Source organism: Chionomys nivalis, chromosome 7 (assembly GCF_950005125.1).
Source record: "Chionomys nivalis chromosome 7, mChiNiv1.1, whole genome shotgun sequence".
Taxonomy (NCBI): Eukaryota; Metazoa; Chordata; class Mammalia; order Rodentia; family Cricetidae; genus Chionomys; species Chionomys nivalis.
The window spans coordinates 47,703,468-47,727,357 of record NC_080092.1 but is presented as its reverse complement, the minus strand read 5'-3'; the positions used below and the strand labels follow the sequence as shown (position 1 = coordinate 47,727,357).

Here is a 23,890-nt window from a genome sequence, read left to right as displayed (position 1 = left end):
CAGAGGGGCTCTTCTTCTTCTCTCTCTATAAGCTCACAGTTGAGCAATGTGTTTCCATTACATAATTGTAGTTTTATTTCTGCAGACATTCACCCTTCTTGTCACATCTTTATATCAGTTTCAAAGACCCAGTGTGCCCTTCCCCTCTGTGACTTTCTTGTCCTTAAACTCTCTTCTTTCCCTGGTTTGGAAAAATGCTTCATTGTTAGAACAGGTATAAAGTTTATGAATATCTTGACAAGTTGGCATAAAGGAATGGTTTTGAAACAGAGTCTTGTTATATAGTACAAGCAGGACCCCAGGAGTCTCTTATCTCAGCCTCCTGAGTGGTGAGATTATTGGCATGTACCACCATGCCGATTTTATTCTAAATGTTTGAAATTGCTACCTGCTCTTATGTGTAGAGATCCCCTCCAAACTTACTCGAAATTGGTGTTCATGCATGATCAGATATAGGAAAAGGTCTTCCACAAATTCAAACAATAAACAAATTATACCAACAACACATTTAAGAAACCATTGTCAATTTCTGGATGTTTGTGTGATGAGGAAAAATAGAACATACTATTGCCTTCTGTGCCCTGCAAATGCCCCTAACTCACATTTTGTCTGATGGTTTCTTTCTGAACCACACATCATGATGAATTAAATGGGATGCGGGCTTTTTTTAGTTTGTCTCAATTTTGTAGATCTTCTTCCAACACCAAGTTAGTCGATGCTACATTCTAAATTTACTGTAGACCGGAGAATAAGTACAGTTCACAGACACCAACAGTTCATCTCTGCAAGAAAAAACAAATACAAACAAGCAGAAGACTTTTTGTGCCTTGGTGATCTTTCTTGCTTGTCACAAAGACAATTCTATTTCTTCCATGTAGTCCATTATCTACTGCTCATTGGAGAGGAGGAAGGAAAAACCTAGGGAGGAGGCTCTTTCCTCTCTGAAAACCACCCTCGCATTCTGTGCTGAAGGCTAGCCATGACCTGTGCATGGTGTTCAGTCACTTGTCTTGGTGACCACAGCCCAAACCCAAACCAATTCAGAAGGAGCAGGCAGACAGCCTGCAGGACACGCATCCAAGCTAAGCTGCACCAGTGCAGTGGTGTGCATGACTGTTACTGCTTTGCATGATGGTGGGGGATTAGAGCGAGCAGTTCAGGTGAATGTTTAAATTAGAATTTCTTTCTGTTGGTTATTGCAGATATTTCTAGAGACAAGTAAAAGAAGGAACAGTTCGTGAAAGGGAGTCCACACATCATCCTCTTCCTCCCTTCCATATCCTGTCAGTAAATACTCCTGTGCAGTAAAAAGATGGAGCGAGCCATTTCTCTATTCATCATTCCCTTGTGTGAGGCCCTATCCAGAGTTTGGAAGAGTTTCATCTCCTTTAAGTCATAGGACCCTAAATATCTCCCTCTATAAACACATGGAAACAGAAAGCCTCAGCCTGGGGATGGAGAGGAAAGATAACTGGTGATGAGAGAAGAAAAAGCAGAGGCCCCCTTGAAACTGGGGTCACCGTGTGAGCTCCTTTACATATGAGGCTCTTCATTGAGGAAGGAGCATGACCAGAAGCTGCCTTGTGGGTGGTTGTGCAAAGGGTTAATACTCAAAAATAAGGTACCATCTCCAACTGGGTGTGTGCTTTCAGCACTCAACATAAAGGGTCAAAAGAATAGAACCATGAAAGTAAAATCTGTGTTTTGCTGGAACAATGGATGCTGCTCAGCTGGGGCTGAAGAATCAGCTGTGACTAAGAAGAGACCAGCATCACTGAGGTGCAATCTCCTGGAAGCGTTTCCTCAGGTTGGCACTGGGAAGTTGTGGTCCAGAGGTGGCCAAGGTTGCACCTCACACTGGCAGTAAGGTAGCCCACACGGCACTTGTTCTGAAGGCATGAAGTGGCCATAAAAAGAAACTGGGCCTTGGCTCTGTGAGAGCTTAGGAGATGCCATCGGTGAAGGTGCAGCTTCCTGGGCAGTTGGCAGCCCAGGTGCAGCAGAAGAGCTCTGTTGCAGGACGTCTAATCACACTCTGAACCCCAAGATTGCACTGTTTACTGGAAAAACCTGTTTCTAGTTGTGATGTGTCTCAGCCCTGGTGCATGCCTTTGATCTGGGAGCTTCCTACTTGAATATTGTGGACAGGATTGGGTGGAGTCAACTATAGATCAATATGTGGAGCAGGAAACCAGTTAACAGGAAGTAAACCTAAGATTATTAAGAAAAAAAAACATGGAGAATAAAAGGGAGTCAGGAGGATGGATACACAGGGAGTAGAAGGGAGGGACATTGAGTTTGAGCAGATTTGTTTGAGATAGTAGGAGGGAGGAGAGGCTTCTGGGATGATGATGGAGGAGGAAGGTCAACTGGGTGTTCTCTCTGCCTCTCTGAACTAGCAGACTTGCAACCCAGCATCTGACTCTTGAGTCTGATGGTAAAATCAAATGAGTAAGGTTTGATGAGAAGCAAACTTCAGCATTTTGAAGATGAGGTCCAAGCATGGCATTGCTCGTTTATGATCGTTGTATCTTTTGAGACAGAGTCTCACTGCTGAGCCCACACTGACCTCAAACTCAAGATCTTCCTGCCTCCATCTTCCAAGTGTGAGGATTAGAGTCTTGTGTCACCATACCCATCATCTTCTCTGATGCTCTTGAATGGCTTTTCCTTCTAGTGGTCACCCTACCCCATCCATCCCAGGATGAGAAGCTGTGTTAGGAGCCTCTCCTCTTCTGCTGGGTACCAAACCTTTCAGCAGATGCTACCTTAGGGGTTCTAGGAGTTGAGTCCTGTGTGTGATGCTTACCGAAGGAATATGTTATACTTCCTAGGTTTGATAATGTTGATCCACATCACATGCTAGATGTCTGGCACAGGGAGATCGAGCACATGGAGTCCACCATGGCCACCATCTCCAAGTCAGCTGATCTGTTTGAGGTCAATGTCCCTGACTATAAGCAGCTGAGGCAGTGCAGGAAGGAGGCCTGCCAGCTAAAGGAGCTTTGGGACACCATTGGAATGGTGACCTCCAGTATCCATGCCTGGGAGGCTACCAGCTGGAGGGACATCAGTGTGGAAGCCATGGACTTGGAGTGCAAGCAGTTCACGCGGCACATCCGGAACCTAGATAAGGAGCTCAGAGCCTGGGATGCATTCACAGGCCTGGAAAGTACCGTGTTGAATACTCTGACCTCCCTGAGGGCCGTGGCTGAGCTGCAGAACCCTGCCATCCGGGAGCGGCACTGGGCGCAACTGATGCAGGCCACTGGCGTGAGTTTCGCCATGGATCAGGACACCACGCTGGCTCACCTCCTGCAGCTCCAGCTTCACCATTTCGAAGATGAGGTCCGGGGCATTGTGGACCGAGCTGTGAAAGAGATGGGTATGGAGAAGATCTTAAGCGAACTGCAGAACACCTGGGCCAGCATGGAATTCCAGTATGAACCCCATGCGCGAACTCACGTACCCTTGCTGCAGTCAGACGAGGACCTCATCGAGGTTCTGGAGGACAATCAAGTGCAACTTCAGAACCTGATGATGTCCAAACACGTTGCTTTCTTCCTGGAAGAGGTATCAAGTTGGCAGAAGAAGCTGTCCACGGCTGACTCAGTCATCTCCATCTGGTTTGAGGTGCAGCGTACCTGGTCTCACCTGGAGAGCATATTCATCGGCTCTGAAGACATCCGGGCTCAGCTACCTCAGGTACCTGCTCAGGGAATCCTATGCTACCGTAGTCTCTGGTTCAGGTGAAGACCTTCCCACCCAAAGTGTTAGGGTTCTTTTCTCTGCTCCTCACTGACCTGAACCATGACCAAAAATGTGCTAGCATGTTTGGCAAACAGTTTGCCTTGACATGAGAAGGAAAAAGAAAAGGAGCGATTTACTCTTTTTTTTTTTTTCCAAGTGTGTGTGTGAGAAAAGCGATAGAATATTCCAGCCACTGAGGCTTGGGAATGGCTCCTTAAGGGTCACTTCGTAGGTCTCTATCACCTGTACTCAAACAAACTGAGTCTTGTTACCGGGCAAGTTCAAGGTCATTCTCCCCAGGCAGTGAACCATGCAACAAACCTTTGATCGCTACTAGCATGTCTCTGCTAGTAGCAGAGATACTTGTTCTCTGCTAAAGATTAACAGCAGATTTCCCTAGAATATATGCTCCCATTATCACCCTCCCCTGTGCCTGCCCCTTCTCCCTAGCCCTAATTAATGTGTCATTAACCAACTGCTATCTCAGTGGACTCTAAATCCGTCTGTTTTTGCCCTAGACGTCTTCTGTGCCCATTCAGTACAGCCAGTTCTTTGCTGACAAATTAGTTTGATGATGAAATGTCACCAGTTGTCCAGGCCTTGTTAAGAACTTAAAGTGCATGCCATCCAACACTGCAGCTCTCTGGCACATCCTGCAGAAGCATGCTAGGGCAATAAGCTGGCTTCAAGGTTGGCATTTGCAACAGAAACTAACAGGGGACAGTTCTGTATGACAGCTGTCATGAAGCCAGCACCAGACTTTATTTATTTATCCTAAACACCAGCAACTGACGAAGAATAAGTTTAATTAGAAGGGGTGAGGACATAGGTGGAGACTTTGGGAAAGATCTTAAGGGGTGTCTGAGAGCCTCTTATGAAAAATATGAAAGAGCCTGGTCTCTGGATAGTGCTGCAGGTTTGTGCACAGAACCTGTAAATGCCTGCATTTCCTTCCTATTAAAAACATAACAGAAAAGAGTTCAGTCTCATTATGCCCTAACTAGTAACTATTTTCTTCCATTAAGACCATTTCCCAACTTTTGTGCATGCGTACACTCAGTTTTTCCATAATTGCTTCCAGAGTAATTACAGTTCTCTGATTGGCTCTTTTCATTTGAACATTCATGCCAGGTATGAATATGCTTCTGTCACCTTGATGCCATTTCATTTTCAGTCAAAGCAAAACACTGCCTTGAGAGGAGATTTTAAAGTATTTTACCCACCTCTCTTGTCTTTTGATCATCTTGGGTGATGGGTACGGGTTACAGAGGGCAGGGTAGCAGGCCGAGGCTTCCACTCTAATTCTCCCATGATGGGCAAGTTATCTACTTAATGTCTTCATACCTTGATTTCCTCATATGTAAGTTAGGACAGGTACTAGCACCTACTTTGGAAGGTCCATTAAAACAATGCACACAGCACATAAGATTATGATGACTGTTTCTAGTAACACAATATGTTCTCATCAGGTGCCACATTTAGGCTAAAATCCTTTGTATATCTTAGTTTCTTGATCATTTTAGCACAGTGAGAATTATGGCATTAAAAAGTTTATGTATATCTAGAAAAAAAGCATCCAATCTACTGCCTACTTGGCTTTGGAATCAGTTATTGGACAGTTGGAGTGATAGTGGTGAGTCCCTGAGACTTCATTAGGGGTCTAGAGTCAACACTACCTTAGTGATCATGTGTGTTATTTGCTTTTTGACTTTTGCTCTTGCATGAGCACACATGAGCTTCTATTATGCTGCATGACCTGTAAGACCAAAGGAAACCAAATGCAGAAGTAAATGTGGGAACACTGATGAGCTCTGTTTGGTCACACAGTAGCAGTCTGGAGGTTGAAAGGAAAGCAAAAGGATGCTACCTGTATTTTTATTGTAGCGGTTTGAGATTTTTGGTAAATTATTTTAGATTAAAAACATGGTATTATGATAAACTGATAGGTTTATTATTATTACATTTTAATTTTTATTTCAAAGCCTCAAACACAAATCTCCTGTTCCTCTGGTCCTTTTCACACACGCGTGCACACGTGTGCACACATACCTTTCACAATAATCCCAGAACTGTAAGTGCAGGATTTGTGTTAACAATGTATACACTGGGCGTGGGCACCACAAATCTGCATTTGATCAGTAGTGACTTTCTCTAAAGGTCTTCATCTGTTGCCAAGAGAAGTTTCCTTGATGAGAGATGAGAACTGCACTTACTAGTGGTATAAGGATATTTATTCAGAATGTAGTGATGGATTGTGTAGGTTTAGTAAAGTGGTAGTTGTAGGTTCTCCTCTGAGATCCATGACTTCATTAGCCCTGAGTAGGTGACTAGGTTTCCAGTACCACACATGGTTTCCTTATCTTGAATGGGTCTTAAGTCCCACTAAGGAGCTGTTGGTTACTGCCAAGGTATTCTCACCACTACTGCATGTTTAAGGTTGTAGTACCATGTTGGTTGTTGTTGGAGCTCATAAGGGCCATCTCTGAGAAGGATGGCTGATTTCTTCCCTCCCTTGGGAACTGATGCAGCACCTTCTGGTACCATGAAGGCTAGTCCTCAAAGAGGAGGCTTTTGGGTCAGATTCACTCCAGTGTATCTGAAGGCCATGGTGTCTTTAGCAATAAGAGCTTATCATCTACCTCTAGAGAGGGAGAGGGCAATGTAGGGCATCTACAAAAATGACTGTAATGTTTTTCGGGGTTTCTTGGACAATCCTGACCAACTCAAAAGAGGGCTTCTCATGCCTGGTATTGGTGGTTTTGTTAGATAGTCTATGACTTCTGGGGTGAGCATTGTTAGCTCATATGGGAAAATTTCATTTAAACTATGTTATAGGTATGTATGGGCAGATAGTTAAATTATTCCTTATCACTCTTTGAGATATAGTTTACCCTCCTTCTATATTTACATTTCTTTCTCCTTCCTAATTAAAGTTTCCTGCACTTTTTAAGTGAATTAAATAATTAAAATTTTTTCTTTTAAAATACTTTAGCTTCTTATACAGAAAATATCGCTTGGCAGGTCACCTGTATAAACAAAAGAAAAAGGGTACCAATATTAACATATCCAAATGTTCTTCCTTGCCCAAGTCTCTTCTTGGGATTGGACTGATTTCTGCCCTCAAATGGCTGCAAGGGCCAAGCTGAGACAAATATTGATTATTGTTTTCTATATGCTTCATCTCTAGGACTCTAAGAGATTTGAAGGCATTGACTCTAACTTCAGAAAGCTGGCCTGTGATGTTGAGAAAACCCCAAATGTGGTGGAAGCCACGAATAAACCAGGCCTCTATGACAAGCTGGAGGATCTTCAGAGCAGGTAGATGGGCTTGCCAGCCCTGCTGTGGGAGGATGCAAAGTTCCCTTCTCTGTCTCTGACCTTTGCTAACTGCCTGTCAATGAGAGCATGCTTGGTCTTTGCTTTCCCTGTGGGTTGGGTAATAGAGAGTATGCTACCATCAGGAGTTTTGATACAGATGTGAACAGATATGTCCATTTACAAATATCTCTAGGTATTTGTTGTTCTTAAATCTGAAAATATCCCATATATGGCAAATACAGTCATCCTTCAGTCATCCACTCAGAAATGCTGCTGAGACAAACCTGTAGATATACAGAAGTTTGCAGCTGCAAGTTCCTTATGCAGAATTCTGTTGCATATAAGCTGTGTAGTCCTCCCGTGGCTTATATGTCCCCTCTAGCCTATCTACAATACCTAACTCAAAACAAATGCCTTGTAAATGATTATGTCATATCATTTTGGGATTGATGACCAAAAATGTTTGTGTGTGTTTAAAACGCATGAAAAATGTTCCCAAATATTTTCAATCTGTAGTTCTTTAACCCTCAGCAGGGGAATTTACAGACACTGAGAACTGACTGTGTTTGTATGTAGGTAATGCATGTATAACTCGGGGCCAATTGTACTCGTTACACTAAACTAGGAGAACCTGTGTTCTGTGCCCTCAGGTTGTGCCTATGCGAGAAAGCCCTAGCCGAGTACCTAGACACCAAAAGACTTGCCTTTCCTCGGTTTTACTTCCTGTCCTCCTCTGATCTGCTGGACATCCTTTCCAATGGCACAGCCCCACAACAGGTAAGCTGGGCAGCATCTTTCAAACCATCTGAAGGGCTGGAGCACACCCAGCAGAAGCTTATGCTCAGGGAGCAGACAAGCATTTCAGAACCAGGTTGCCTTAGGGATCTCTGCCTCCTTCTGCTTTTACACACACACACACACACACACACACACACACACACACACACCACCTCTTCCCCAGCAGCTGAAACAGAAGTGGAGTGGCAAAAGAGCATGAAGTTAAGCCTGTATCAGGAATGCCTTCAACCTGGTTCTGAAGAGCCATCCAGTCAATCGTGGTCAATAGTGACAGCGATATAAAGAAGCCTGGCATTCTGCCACTGGTCGGAGGGCACGCATGGAGCTGGAGGATATAATATGAAATGAGAGAAAACCATCATGGAAAGACAATTGTCACACGGGGAAGCTGAAGTTGATCTCACAGAAGTAGAGAGAAGGCCGTTGGTTACCAGAGAGGTAGAGGGGATGGCTGGTGTGTGTGATGGGTACTATATTAGGCGTGATGGGATAACTTGAGAGATCTTACAGCACAGTAAGATAATGGTAGTACACAACTGTTTACATATTTCAAGAAAACTAATAGAATTTCAATAATCCCAATATAAGAAAGAACAAATTGTTTGATATGATAGATGTTTCGATCACCCTGACCTGATCATATTTGTTAGATAGATGTATTGAAGTGTCATGCAAGACCCCATAAATCCGTACAGTGATTATGTACATTTGTGTCAATTACAAATAAGAAAAATGGTATCAATAGTTTCTACAAGGTTTTAAGTTGAGACATTATTGATTGGGCCTTAGGGTGTTTTGATCAAAAAAGCATAGTGAGGAATTCCACACTTAGTTTTCTCCTTTAATTCTAGTCCCTTACTGGCCAGATAGGCTATTCTTTCTTCACAAGTTTTTGTCTGTGAAAGTGGAGTCTGCTACCTTACATGGTCAGTCTTTGAAACACAAGGTGATGCTCCTTTGGTGTTTGTGCCAACAGGCACTGGTCCTCAACGTGAAGACGTAGCAGAACCCTGTCGACGATCTATTACAAACACAGCCCCTCTCTTTGTCTCCAGAACGTCTGGTTGCCTGAATCCACATGGATCTGCAGGCTTTGCCTTTGGAAGGCTTTCCCAAGTGACGTTATGAGAGGGTGTGGTCTTGTGAACCATGCAGCCTGCATCTCCTCCGAAATGCTGGGGTGCACCCTCTGCTCCCATGCTGGGATGAGTTTGGAGATCTTTGAATTTGCCTCAGACTGAAGATATGCAGCTGAAACACTGGAGTGACAAGTCACTTGACTCAATTCCCTTCCTCCCTTCTGTGTGACTTTGTCATTCATTTGAAATACGAAGAGGTTTATTTGTTTCTCCTTTTTCTGTTTTTTTTTTCTGATTTAGGCTGGTTATTTTCAAACATCTATACTGTTTATGTAGAAGACTTACTTGATTCCAAGAGCCAAACCATGTCAAAAGCTATGTGTCTCCAAGAACTGTCCCTTCTTCCTCTGCTTATCTCCCACCGCCTCTGTCTGCCCTTCCTCCTCCCTATAGAGAGTTTCATTGGGTCTTGATTTGTCTTGCCTATGTTCATCTTTGCACAAACAGGCAGGTAAAGATTTGTATCCAGTCAGATATGTTCCTTCACCACCCCTTCTTTCCCACACAAAAGGTAGCGGGTTGCAGAATTTGTTTGAACTTTGTCTTTATGGGGTCAGCAGAATCTTCTGTATAGTCCAAGCTGACGTTAAACCTGTGATCTTCCTGCCTCTCTCTGCCTACTAGAATTGTGCTTTCTTTCTTTCTTTCTTTCTTTCTTTCTTTCTTTCTTTCTTCCTTCCTTCCTTCCTTCCTTCCTTTCTTCCTTCCTTTCTTCCTTCCTTTTTTCTTTCTTTCTTAATCTTCTTCCTCCTCCTCCTCCTCCATTTTATACCTTAGAAATCATTCCATATTAATCTGCGCTCTCTCCATTTCAACATTTGCATCATACTCTATGCTGGTATGTCATAGTCTGGTCATTATATGACTATTATTTTCCAATCAAATAAGGTGGCGTTAGGTAACCTTGTGTTTTGGAGATCTGTCTTCTAGATCTAGAGATATTCCTAGAGAATTCTGGCTCAAAGAGTAAATACACGGAAGCCTTGTTAGCACCCCAATGCTTCACTGCACAGGAACTGTCCCTTTGGCATCGCCACCAGCCATGGATGAGCGCTCCTCCAGCAGAGCCAAAAAGCAGCTCCAGCAGGTCTTATTCCGCTTGTTAAGAAGAATCAAGTGTTAAAAAGATATCGCCTTTGCGTTTGTGGCCCTTCTGTTCTTATTCTGTAGATTGAATTATTTTCCAAGTAGCCCAGGCACGTATCAACCTTCTGTTTACAGTTGTACTAATTCTGCTTATAGAAGGGATAAGATCCATTCTTTCTACACCTTTAGCACCCACGGTACTCATTCTTACACATTTCTTTTGATTTGTTTCTCATTTGGTTCTAGTAACTCTTTCAATAATCCACCCCTTCCCATACCGTAGAGAGTGAAGCACAGTAAAGATATTTTCTAACCCCTCCTTTGTGTGAGCGAATGGATTGATGTAGAAATTATCAGAACAGGAATTTCTTTTTCTCTATATGTCTGTAGAAATCCACATTTATGTTAATAATGCTCAATATATATCTTTGTTTATGTATTTGCTTTCTTTTGCTATTTTTCTGTGACACCTGATGCTTTCTTTTCTCTGGAAACCATGGCTTCTGTCATCGTGACAGTTTTCTCCCGCTGTTTGAGAGAATTTCTACTCCACCGAGCGGCCCCACCCCTGTTGAGTTCACCACACATCTGGAAACTGGGGTCTGCTCCTTTGGGCTGTGGGCACCCTCTTCTCTGAGTGTAGACTTAGCTCTTGGTCTGTCTCCTTGGCATTCTTCAGAAGTTCTGTACTGCGCTTAGTTTTCTGTGTCAGTTGAACCCCTGAGTGCTGTTAATACCTTGTAAATTGACTTCGCATTTGCTCCCTTTGTTTCCCTGCCAGCCAATCTTTTATCCTGTGGTTTAAAGAGTTCATGTTCCTTGTGTTTAAATGAAAGCAAAACCAAGTGATAGTTTATTTCTCTTTTCAAAGTCTCAAATGCATCAGTGTTTTTCCTTGCACTCGTTCCGGTTTGCTCCTGTTTACTTCCAGGAGAGGACACTGGCTCCAGGGATGGAACGACAGTGGTGGCACTGTTCCTGCTCGTTTTTATTCCTTTGGTTGTGTCTGTTTCAGTTCACGTGGTCCCTATCTTCATAATTCCACGATCGCTGTAACCTTCCTCCCACAGGCTTAACATTTGCCCTTCTGTGTCCTGTAAGAGTTGCTCCCTGGCAGGCTATGGTAACAATTATAATCAACTCCCTGTGCATCCTCTTGAATCCTTTGCCCTGGTTTCCCTTCTAAGGTTCAACGCCATCTTTCCAAGCTCTTTGACAACATGGCCAAAATGCAGTTCCAGTTAGACGCCAGTAAGAACCCAACCAAGACAAGTCTTGGCATGTACAGCAAAGAAGAGGAATATGTGGCCTTCAGTGAACCCTGTGACTGCAGTGGGCAGGTGAGTGACAGCCCTTTCCCCCTCACATCTCACCCATCCCTTCCCCTCCAAACCAAATTCAGTGAAAATCAGTTTCCCTCAGGCTAGAGCCTGGGACCTGAAGAAGCGGCTTTCCTTGCTAGGGGTCCACACTGGAGCTCCTCTGGGGCCTTCCTCTCTGAGAAAAACATATGTCAGCATTGCTATTTCCTTATTTAGTAGAGACCAGTGCTGGGAAGAATAAAATGCAAACAGTCACTGCAGTCAGCTGTGAGGGGATTGCAAGATGATTGACAGCGCAGGGAATATTAAGATGGCAACCCCTGGAGCACCCCACGGGGGAATCTGAAACTCGGACCCCTTCTTCAGGAAGAATTATGCTTTTCTGAGATATCGCCTCTCTTTGCAAATACACCCCAGGGTCATTTCCTTTCTTTTCCTCAGAGAACCGATTATGCTTCCACTGCTCAAGGAAGTCCCACCGTACCTCAGCCCCCACACCCAACAGGCACACAACCATGGGACAGTTCCTTCCTTACACCCTCCCTGTCCTTCAGCACCCCTGAAACAAAATTCTTCCCTGCTCATTTATTCACAGCAATACAGCCAAGTATGGTTCCGGGGGGCTCTATCCCCATGCAGATAAGGCCTGCACAAGATGGGCTTCCAGAAATGTCTACCTTCCCTCATAGACTTGGAGAGAAACTCTCTTATCAGAAAAGAATCCAAAGTTCTGTTAGATGCAAGTAGCTGACAACCTTGAGTTTTCAATTCAGAATACGTTCATTTAATAGACTAAGACCAGAAAGCATTCAACGGAGAAACTCAAACCTAACTAACTTTTTTCTATGCTATGTAGACAAATCCGTGAGAATCAACTTAACTAAATCTGCCTCAATCCAGATTTAGGGTTCTTTGTATGAGCTCTAATTAGCATCCTTCCACCCCTTCACCTGTTGCCCCCTTTTCTGTGTTCCACATCAGCTCCCACTCTTCACACCCCAGCTTACAAATGCACAATGTCTGCCCTTTCCTTCTGGCATCTGGTTTGCGCACCATGCTGGAGCTCCTTTGTCTTCGCTCCCTCCGGCTGGGTGAAAGAAAACAGTATCAATCAAACTTTCTGAGCTTTGTGGTGTCTAAGCCAGAGCTCGTCTTCCAGGTTGAAATATGGTTGAACCACGTGCTTCGTCACATGAAAGCCACCGTGAGGCACGAGATGACAGAAGCCGTAACTGCCTACGAGGAAAAGTCCAGGGAACAGTGGCTGTTTGATTACCCAGCTCAGGTATTTTTCCAGTTGGACCATCCTGGCCCTATCCTCATCTGTCTTTCTCCTCCCAACAGCCTGTGTGGGCCTTCTGAGGCTGAAGGGCCTCATGCTAACCACCCCTGTGCTTCTCCATAGGAAGGGCTTTAGGGTTTGAATCCTAGATCACTGTGAGGGCCAGAAGACAGAGCAGAAGCACTGACAGCCATGACTGAATTCCATCATTGCTTTGGAGAATTTGGGTTATGGATCTGTATCATTGACTGTAGGAAGAAGATACAAACAAAGCCTTGGAGTCCCCTTACACTGTGTGTGCCCCTCTTTGCTGACTATGAGAGGGGAAGCCTGGTGAGGAGACAAGATGTGGCAACCTGCCCTGCTGAGTTCACAGGCTCCCGTAGAGCCCAGTCATTTGTAAATATGGCTAGTGTGATCCCAGGGTAGGCCTGGCTCCCTGGGCCTAGACTTGCTAGTGAGGTCTGAGACTATGTTCCTGAGGATAGATTTAAGCCAAGATTTGAAGCAGGAGTTAGGGAGCTAAATAAAGAGGGGCTTGGTACCCCATATAGGGAAGGGCATAGACAAAGGTTCAGAAGCAAAAGTGAACTGTGAAGCAAGGCTAAGAGAGGAGGGAGCAGGAAGCAGCTGATAGAATCTGTCCGGGAAACTGGAAGCTGGTTCTTAGGGACCACATTAGGGAGACTGTGTGGATCCCAAATTTTAACTGAATTCTGCCCGTGTTTCTCAAGAGAGTCTCCATTAAAAAGACAAAAGAAGATTTTAATGTCTCTGGCTGCAGCATATGCTTCCTACCCTCTAGTGACAGGGCAATACTAGTGCCGGTTCATCTGAGGGCTGCAGACAAGGAATTGCAATTGAAGCCATAGGGTCAGGTTAGAGTGACTATGGGAATTTGATGAAATGAGGAAAGGGTATAACACAGAACCCCCAGCATCACCAGGAGCCTAAGGAGGTAGGAGGGGCCAAAAAGAAAAAGGAACAAAGAATCTTCTTAGAAGACAGGTCCAGGTCATCATGAAATGAAAATCAAGCTGTTGGTAGCAGAAGAACGGTAACAAATTTTTAGTGACTTCTACAAGATCAAGCCAAACAAGGATAAAGTCTGTCTCTAGATGGTTTAATGAGGCCATTTCAACAGAGTGCCACGGACCAGGCCACCTGGAAGTGGGCTGAAGGGTCTGAAAAAAGCAGAAAGGGCTGAGTGAGTACAGAGAGGATGGAGCAATAAAGCTGTAGAGAGAAATGAGTCCCATCAAACTGTCTGATAAAGCGCCAATACAGAAGGCCTTTCTCTGAGATTCTCCAGTAGGACACAATCTCATAGGAAGACACAGGTAACCTAATGAATGGGACTGCTTACAGCAACTATTCCTGTTTCATGAAAGGAATAATTTTGGGTTTTCCTCATAGCACAAGTACTGTGTTAGAATTCAGAGCCAAAATTTTAAAAATGTGATGCTCCCTGCTATTAAATATATAGCATCTAGAACAATGTCTCAAAGTCTAATGGATCTATAGATGAACAATACAATTAAATCCTCCACTATAAATGCTCAAAAGGACGTATGTCCAAGTTCACAGCCAACAGGAGAAGTGTTGGTTTTAATCGCTTTTTCCATGTTTACTTTTAATCTCTGAAAAATACAGGCCTAATGACCACATTAGATCTTGGTGTTATCCACTTGACCTTCACAAGTAGTCATTTTCTGGTTACAGATTTTTGAGAAGTTAAAGATGTGGTGGAAATAGGAAGAACAAGCAAATGTGGACCACTGAATTAGAGTACTCGGGCTGCTAAATGACCAAAGACTGAGTGTCACTGAGATGCTCAGGCGGTGTGTTGTCCTCCCACATGTGGCAGAGGTGCCATCTCTGGGAAGGGAGAGGTGAATGATGTCTGTAGCTATTCCTAGAAACAGAGACATCAGCCAGAGCCAGCCTTTGGCTGTTCTCAGCCGCAATCCATCTTCCAGGAGCAGAATGTGCCCTTCTTGTTTGTGCTGTAATTAGTTCACATCTCTGAGGACTTGGAGCATATGGTTGCCTTAGTCAATGATCAGGGAAGAGGGAGGGAAGGGGTCTGTCATCCACACAGTCGCATCCTGAACTCTTGCTGTGCCGTGAGTGGGTTGCTTGGAAACGAGCCCCGGTAACAACTTGACTAAGCAGCTCTTGGTGCCACAGGTAGCGCTGACCTGCACTCAGATCTGGTGGACGACAGAGGTGGGCATCGCATTTGCCAGACTGGAGGAAGGCTATGAGAATGCCATGAAGGACTATTACAAGAAGCAAGTGGCCCAGCTCAAAACCCTTATCACCATGCTAATAGGTCAGCTCTCCAAGGGCGACAGACAGAAGATCATGACCATATGCACCATTGATGTGCATGCCCGGGATGTGGTAGCCAAGATGATTGCTCAAAAGGTAGGCACTGTAGATCTGGTTTTATTTCTGTTGTAAGTAGAATTTCCATGGGAACCACTCCAATACAAGCTCTGGGCCTCACATCAACTGGGTGAGAAGTGTGGTAGTTCCTGCTGCCTCTCAAAACTGCCAGCACAGCAGTGTAGGGGTAGCTTTTGATTTATGATTAATCAGCTCATGTTTTGACCTTATGGTGGCAGAAAAGCAATATATGCTTAGTAGGAACTCCACTTTTATTATAATGTGTAATTAATAACATAAGCTACTCGACATAGTCATGTAATTCACATTATGTAAAATGGTTTTATCCAACCACAGAGTAATCAAAAACCTCTTTAACCGTGTAAGGCAGTTATGAAGTTTAGTAGGGTAAGTGGATCAGATTCATCTTCCACTTAAAATGTTTTCCATCTATCATTAATTTATTATTGGATGCAGCCCCAGGGCAAGCTGGGAAACATCTGTAATCAGACCTGCATGTGCTATAGGCAGGACGTCCTACACTCTCAAGTGTCAGATACCATCCTAGCCACCCAGAGGCTTCTATGTCCTGTGAGCAGGGAGCTACCCATCTGTAAAGCACTTAACTCACCCACCCACTCCGCCACGCTTTAGGTTGACAATGCCCAGGCTTTCCTCTGGCTGTCACAGCTACGCCATCGTTGGGATGATGAGGCCAAACACTGCTTTGCCAACATCTGTGATGCCCAGTTTCTATATTCCTATGAGTACCTGGGGAATACACCTCGCCTAGTGATCACACCTTTGACCGATAGGTAAGGGTCGGCGCCCGCTACTGATCGCCCTTTTTATTTCTGATAAGGCTAGCCAGTGATCACCCAGAATCAGGATGCCATAATCTGTTACTTGTTCACATAGCTTCAGGGGGAAAAACTTGATTCAACACAGCAGTTGTGGAACAAGACTTGAAAGGTTGTCAGGTGGTCTTCGTTGAACAAGCCCCGGAGCAAATCAATGAGCTGTAACCTTCTGGAGGATTTACTAAGACAGTGATACACCCCTGACTTCCAACACCAGACTGAACACATTCCATCTGCTTAGCTATGACAAAAGTGACCTCACATTTGGTCTTCTGAACTGGGGGGAGTAATTTATACCTCACATGATATTTTTTTCTGAAGATAAGAAAATGATCCTAATGAAAAGTTTTGAGTCTGTTGAGTCAAGTATCTCGGTTGGTGAAGAACAAACTTACCCTGCTAATGGGAGGATCTGAGTTCAATCCCAAGCACTCATGTTTAAAATGCCACATGTATTCTCCACTGGCACATCTGTTCATTGCCTCCCACTCTCTGAGAATAGAAAACTATAAGGAACATGTTCATAACCATTGAAGTACTTTCAGTGTTTTAGGAGTATGTGTTCTCCATCCTTCATCCTAGCTCATACATGAATGAACTCATGCCACACTCTGAGCTGGTCACTGACATTTCTAGGTAGCTAAAATATTTCCTACCCTAAAACACCAATCCTGCAGGGGAATTAAAACACATACAGACAAAAAAACTGAAGAAAACAAAGGGGAAAGCACTAGACCTTAGAGCGGTGGTTCTCAACCTTCCTAATGCTGTTGCTCCTTCATAGTTTCTCATATTATGGGGACTCCCAATCAGGAAATTATTTTGCTGCTACTTCATACCTGTAATTCTGCTATTGACATGAATCATATTGTACATATCTGATATGTGACTTTAAAAGGAGTTGTGACCCACAGGTTGAGAACCACTGCCTTGGCCTCGAGTAAGGCCTAAAGCCGTTTGCTGTGAATTTTCAAGTGGAGAACACAGAACATGCCTGTTCTCTGTGTCCCATCACAGCAGAAAGAAAATGATGGTTAGAAGGGTTTGAGCAATGACAAAGAGTACCTGATGGGGACCTTTTGGGACATGCTGGATCCAGAGGGGGCGGGGACTTTCTGATGGTTGCCAGGGTGTCCGTCAAGCAATGTGGAAATCGTGAGTGTATCACTCTTGCTGGTGAAAAGGGACTCGGGCATCTGTTTTGTTTGTCTGGCTTTTCTGAGACACTGTTTCTCTTTAGGCACCATCTAGCTCAGGTTCACTATGGCTGTGCGATAGTCCTTCCTCAGTCTGTACCACCACACTCAGTCCTTCTGTCAGTTACCGTCAAAGTAGAGCCCAAAGTGAGAGATGTATAGTTCATAGTTAAGCATCTCTGAAAGATTGCAAAGCCGAGTCACGGAAATGCGAGAGCTTGGAGAGAGACGTAGACGCTTGATTTGGTGGAAGGAAGCCAATCACCAGAGTCAGACTAAAGAGGGTAGAAGATATGTTCTTTATCCAGTCAGTAGTGATGAAAATCATACCTTACAAAATTTTATCCAGCAGCAGAGTGGGGATGAAAAGGAGAGGGCATGGGGAAAATGTCTTGAGATAGAGAACTTTAGTTCTCCCGAGATTTCTGCAGTGCTCCGTACCCTTTCCTTGTCCGGCCATTGAATACAGCTTCCTTTCTACTCATTAATAGAGGTTCATTTCAACTGTCTCATGCCTGGAGTTTCTTCCTCCAGGCTCTCCATCCCACCATGGCCCCTCATCCTTCCCCCACCACCATTTCTAAAAGCAGCCTCTTCTATTTGATGTGTACATACAAGCAGACAGCCCTTATTGAACCCCTTCGGTCTCCCTCCTGAATTTTCCCACCTTCTGGAAAGATCTGCTTGTCTGCTTGCTTTCTGTCTAAGATCAGGAACCTTGTGTGCAAAAGTCACCAACACTCTAGTTGCATTTGCTGAATGAATGAATGAATGAATGAATGAATTATGGCTAAGAGTAGAAGTTTCCACTCATAAGAACAGGTAATATCAAGAAGAAGTTGACTTGGGGTTTTATTTGAACTCATTACATCTGGGGTTGCTCTAGTGAGAGATGAAGTTTTTCCCAATTCAAGGCACATTAAGATCGGATTCTCCCAAACATCTCCTGGAGTTGTGCTTCTCAGTATGACATACATCATTAGAATTAAGTCTAGCAGCATGTTTTGTTTTACTGTGAATTTCCTGGCTTGCCACATGAGCTAATAGGGAAATTATATCAGTTGAAACAATATAATGAAGCCATCACATGTTTGAGCAATTTGATTAATATCTGTCTCCCACTCTAGATTACATGTCCTATGATAGCCTTGACTTTGGTTTCTGCTGCTCTGCCCTCAGGACTTAGTACTGAGCACTGTGTCCAACCCTGACAAGCCCTTGGGATGGAATCTCTAAACCCATGCCAGGAGATGTGTTCCAAGGCCTGGGGTGTGAATGCGGCTTCTCCATAGCATTGGGATATTCCTCTACTTTCTTTCCATTGACCCAGCATTGCCATTCCAAGTTATAAGAAGTATGAGACCTCTATTTCCCCAGATCTTGACATTTGTCTGGGGGCTGAAGAAGATAATTAGTACTTTGGATTTAGAGGACTCTGGTACCTTCATGCCCAATGCCTTTTTGGTGGGGGAGGATGAAGTGGGGAGAAGAGTTTAACAATGAATTATTTTTAAAACAGGGATTTATCCCCTCTTCCATGAGATTTTGCAAGTAAGAGCTTGAAAGGAGGATTTGCCACAAATATTAGCGAATGCGATGTAAACCTTGACCTCATTTTGCACATTAGATGCCTGTCTGACCGTGTATGGAGTTGAATATTTACATAAGTCCCTTTCTCATTGACTTAAATTATCATCTCAAGAAACGCTCTACCCAGAAGAAACAGTTATTCTCCCATAGGAAGTCACATTGTAGAGCGCACTCAGCCTTTACGTGCATGTAGCGCGGGGACATTTAATTCGCTCCTGCCAGAAGAATTAATCAAAGGGACAATTGATCCATACAACCTTTGCACATTCATTAAAAGCACAGCCGTGTACAGTACATCTGACTGATTGTGCCCAAGCCTTTGGAATTTCCCGCTGCCTGGATGGGACTTGAATATGTAAGTAGGGTTGGTTGCTGTCACCGGACCCAGGTACAGCACTAAATTGAAGAACCAAATGGAAATGTTTTCTCAGGCTGAACAAAAGCAATTCTTCTAGGTTGTCCCTTAGCCTTGGGTGAGCTCTTCCCAGACCCTCCTAGCCCCTCCCCTCCTCTTCACACACAAATGCCCCTGTCTTCCCTGTGCTATATTAAGTAGTTTTAATCAACTGCTTATCAATGTTGAGCACCTCCTAATTTCTCGGGAAAAAGTGCAAGTAGGTGAGATATAATTGATGCAAGAGTCTTTCAAGGTGGTTTGGCGGACAAGGGCAGAGCCAGCAAGTGTCTGGGAGTTTTCCTTCAGTGTTCCTGTTAGAGGAAATCGGAAAACCTTAGTAACTGAAGAAGAGAAGCCAAGGTACCCAGGGGGTATCTATCAATGTTCACCGGTTTCATTATGTATGTGACTTCTGAAGATAGAATGGGATCATATTATGATCTGTTACAAGACATGGGGGATTTCTCATTTTACTTAGTACTGTGTTGCAGATAGCTCTTCTCTGGACATGGCAGCCCTTGCTGTCTTCATGAGAGCAGTTTAACCACCTGAGAGAGACCTACAGGCTCTGGTCCATTGGCATTGCCTCCTTGTTCCATCTCTAGCTGTCTGTAGTTCTGCCTCAACTGCCCATGGCCTCTGGAGGTGATGGAGCATATAGATTGTAGAAGGTTAACTAAGGGGGAAACTCCATCTTTGTACCTACTAGAAGTAGTCATATATGCTGGGGTGAGACTCTTGGGTGGCTAGGCTACTTTGCTCCTTTAAGTAACACCCCATGCTTTCTAAATAAGCCCAATAAATACATTGGCTCGCCAAGTGGAACATTAGTGACATTGTACATGGTCTGTCCTTGGAGGCTTTTCTAGGGTGTTTTTTGTTCATGTCTCATCATGTAAACTTCATGCAATAACTGCCTGTATGCTCTCAGAGTATTCTTCTAAAACCCTCAGGAGCTGACTCTCTCAACCTGCTTGCAAGTGTCCCATAATGTATGTGACGTAACCATGTGATGGGATGGGGGCATCTGAGTTATTACTGAGCTTCTCTGTTAACAACGAAGCCTTACGAACACTTATGTGAATGTTCCTCCAAGGTTCTGTGTGAATTTCCTCTGAGATACCAAGGAAGAAAATAATCAAATGGTACAAACTTGCAGATTATTATCTGTACATGTGTGTACACACAAACATGTACAGGGGAGTGTCCATGGAGAACTGAGTAGGGTGTTGGATCCCCTGGAGCTGGAGTTAAAAGTGGCTGTAAGTCACATGACTTGATGTTAGTGCTGGGATCCTAACGCCGGGTACCCTGGAAGAGTAGCAAGTTATCTTAACCACCGAGCCATTTCTCCAGTCCCCTGTTGGTTTTATTTAAAAAAAAGTGTTGTCGGGGCTGGAGAGATGGCTCAGTGGTTAAGAGCATTACCTGCTCTTCCAAAGGTCCTGAGTTCAATTCCTGGCAACCACATGGTGGCTCACAACCATCTGTAATGAGGTCTGGTGCCCTCTTCTGGCCTGCAGGCATACATGTAGACAGAATATTGTATACATAATAAATAAATAAATATTTTTTAAAAAAAGTGTTGTCCCTACTCTCTCTGGTTTATGAAAGTGTTGAGTGCAGAGTACATTAAATAGCTGTATGTATTCCTTATTTATTTTGCTGGTCACCCTGTTTCTCCTTTGGGTTTGAGCCTCAATTACTCACAGGCTTCCTTCTGAGTCATATGTTTACTGGCAATTGGATTTTTTTCTCCTGAGAGTTATGCCATCACGGTTCTGGTTCTTTATAAATTACTCATAGATTTCGAAAACCCCCATCCAAAGAGAACCATAATCATTTACCTATATCTTTTCCCAGCTTATTTTATTTTGCTTTTTATTTAAACTCTTTAAGTACTTTGGGGAATGTTTTGACTGTTAAGAACTTTGAGTCAAAAATTTTTTTGTCAAAACATTTTCAATTACAACCGATAGCAGTCCAGACGAATTCATCTTTTGCTTGGCTCTGTGGTACAGTGGATAGTGCGTTGGACTTCTAGACAGATTGAACCAACTTTTAAATCAAAACAGAAGTATTGCACAGATGTGGAAGCTGTGTTCCACTGACTGAAGCATAGTCAGCTCTGGGCCCCAAATGTAGACCTCTGAGCTTGAACTCCATGGACACAGCATATTTTGTCTGGACAGTGGCAGGTACTTGGGCTGATTCTAGTTGGGGCCCTTGTAACATTACTGATGTGAGCATTTTCACCTAATTCTTTGTGCAGATGTGCTTTTTTTCCTTTGCTTGAATAGAGATCTGTTAGATTTTATGCTATTTCATGCTTGGCCCTCTTGAGAAACTTCCAAATTTTTCTCCAAAATGGCTGTACCATTTTGTATTTTCTCTAGCAGTGTGTGGGCATGCCCATGCCTCTGCATCCTTGGTGATGCTTGTCATTGTTGCCTTACTTATTGCAGCCATCGTGGTCAGTGTGAAAGGCTCTCTAACCCTGGTAATAGTTTGCATTTTTCAATTGCCTATTAATTTCAAGCAGCTTTTATCATTTTCCTCATAAGGTTCAAGTTTCTTCTTTGGTGTAACCCCCTTCTGTGTTCTTATGGAGTTGTGATGATTCTGTGCTCTGCTATATCACATCTTTGTGATATGGTATTCTAGTCTGTGGCGAATCTTCTTTTTCTTCATGGTTTCTTTTGAAGTTCAAGCATTTTGAGTTTTGATGCAGTTCAATGTATCAATTTATCACCATTTACTGTTTTGGGTGTTGCATTCTTTACTTGACTTGATGTATCCTAATTTTCTTTTCTTTTGCAAGTATGGCAATTTTTACATATTTACCTTTTATTTTGCCCACTTAATGCCCTGAATTAAAAATTCTTGACTTGTGGCATGTTTGATGTTCAATGTCCCAATATCTTCAGGGAAAGTAAGATAGCCAAATGAGCCTGCAAGGCCAGGGGTTAATGCTGAATGAGGCCCATTTCCCTGAGCTCAGCTAAGTCAGTGCCATGCATTTCACAGGCAAACTAGAGATGAAAGAGTTACAACCCACTTCCTTTCTCTGCCCAGGAAAAATACCCTGCTAGGTTTCACCCAGAGACAGGAACAGAAATGAGAAGTTGATTCGTGGAGAATACAGAAACTCACCTGAGTCCCCTCAACGCCATGTTGGCTCTGAGCACCACCACACCAATAAAAGCCATTGCCACCTGGCAAGATGGGTACTGACTCAGCTGCTGGTCAGCCTGAAGCATCAGCTACCAAAACAAACAAACAAACAAACAGGCAGATGATTCTGAATACAACGTCATCACATGGAGCTCACGAGTAGAGTCTGTATCGATTCACTAGATATGAAGAAGTTCTATCATTGGTGCAATTTAGCAGATTTATTGAGGTACATTTTAGTGTCTTAAAGTTCACCTATGACAGGGGTACAGTTCAATTAAACATGGCTTTTATGATTTTCGTGGTAAATCCCTGCCCCTACCCCAGCCCCAGCAGTCTGCAATTCACTTGTTGATGTTTCATTTAATCTCCTTATCTTTCTTCTTTCACATGTAGGGCATGATGCTGACAAGTTCATCTGTTTTGTGCCATTGTCTTAGGATTCTTTTTCTGGCAAAAGACACCATGACCACAGCAACTTTTATAAAGAAACACAATTAATTTAGGTGACTACAGTTGCAGAGTTTTAGTCCATTATCATCATGGTGGGAAACACGGTGGTACGACAAAAGGCGTGGCGCTAGAGAAGGAAGCTGCGAGTTCTACATCTTGATCTGCAGGCAACAGGAAGTGAACTGAACTAGACATAGCCTGAGCATAGGAGACCTCAAAGCCCAGCTCCACAGTGGCACACTTCTTCCAACAAGGCCACACCTACTTCAACAAGACCACACCTCCTAATAGTGCCACTCCCTATGAGATTATGGGGGCCAAATACATTCAAACTACCACAGTCATGTTCATGCCTTCATGTAACTAAGGAATGTTCTGCTGAATGAGTGTTACATTTTGTTTAACTATTCACTACGGATGGGCATTTGGGTTTCACATATTTTTGTATGAATATTGTCACCATGATCGAGTGTTATAAATAAGTGAACTTATTTTTCTTGGGAAAAATCCCAGGATGGAAATTTCTAAATTATATGGAAAGCCTTTTTTTTTTTGAAGAAACTTTTAGCTTGTCTTTCAAAGGGACTGTACCATGTAGCGTTCCCACCATCAACACATGAAGCTCCTTCTTCTTCTGAATCCTTACCAGCATTCTGTTTTATAGCCATCCTGAGTAATGTACTGTACGCACACTGAGTTTCTCTAGGTGTTGATCTTAAGTGTCTTTTCATGTGCTTGTTATCCAGTGAGTCAAACTAAATGGAACTATGAATATTTTTGAGTACCTTAAATAATTTTGTGTGGTGGTGTTTGTGTGTGTGGTGTGTATGTATATAATGTTGTAGGGGTATGTGGTGTGTGTGTGTGTGTGTGTGTGTGTGTGTGTGTGTATGTATGTAATGGTGTAGGGGTATGTGGTGTGTGTGTGTGTATGCATGTAATGGTGTAGGGGTATGTGGTGTGTGTGTATGTATGTAATGGTGTAGGGGTATGTGGTGTGTGTATGTATGTATGTAATGGTGTAGGGGTATGTGGTGTTTGTGTGGTGTGTATGTATTTTCATGCATATGTGTATGATGTATAAGTCTACATGCCATTTGTATCTACACTATCTGCCTTGTTTTTGTAACAGGG

At 43.5% G+C, this 23,890-nt stretch overlaps 1 protein-coding gene across 6 annotated transcripts in view; it reads left to right on the top strand.

Moving 5' to 3' along the window:
• Dnah9 (dynein axonemal heavy chain 9) overlaps positions 1 to 23,890 on the top strand; it is a 341,979-nt gene that overhangs the window by 74,618 nt on the left and 243,471 nt on the right. For all 6 annotated transcript variants that reach the window (XM_057773503.1, XM_057773502.1, XM_057773504.1 and 3 more), the window contains 7 exons: positions 2,835 to 3,705; positions 6,938 to 7,068; positions 7,719 to 7,845; positions 11,279 to 11,431; positions 12,573 to 12,698; positions 14,886 to 15,125; positions 15,741 to 15,901. In XM_057773503.1, coding sequence (XP_057629486.1) covers positions 2,835 to 3,705; positions 6,938 to 7,068; positions 7,719 to 7,845; positions 11,279 to 11,431; positions 12,573 to 12,698; positions 14,886 to 15,125; positions 15,741 to 15,901 — 1,809 coding nt within the window. The remainder of the gene's footprint in view (positions 1 to 2,834; positions 3,706 to 6,937; positions 7,069 to 7,718; positions 7,846 to 11,278; positions 11,432 to 12,572; positions 12,699 to 14,885; positions 15,126 to 15,740; positions 15,902 to 23,890) is intronic.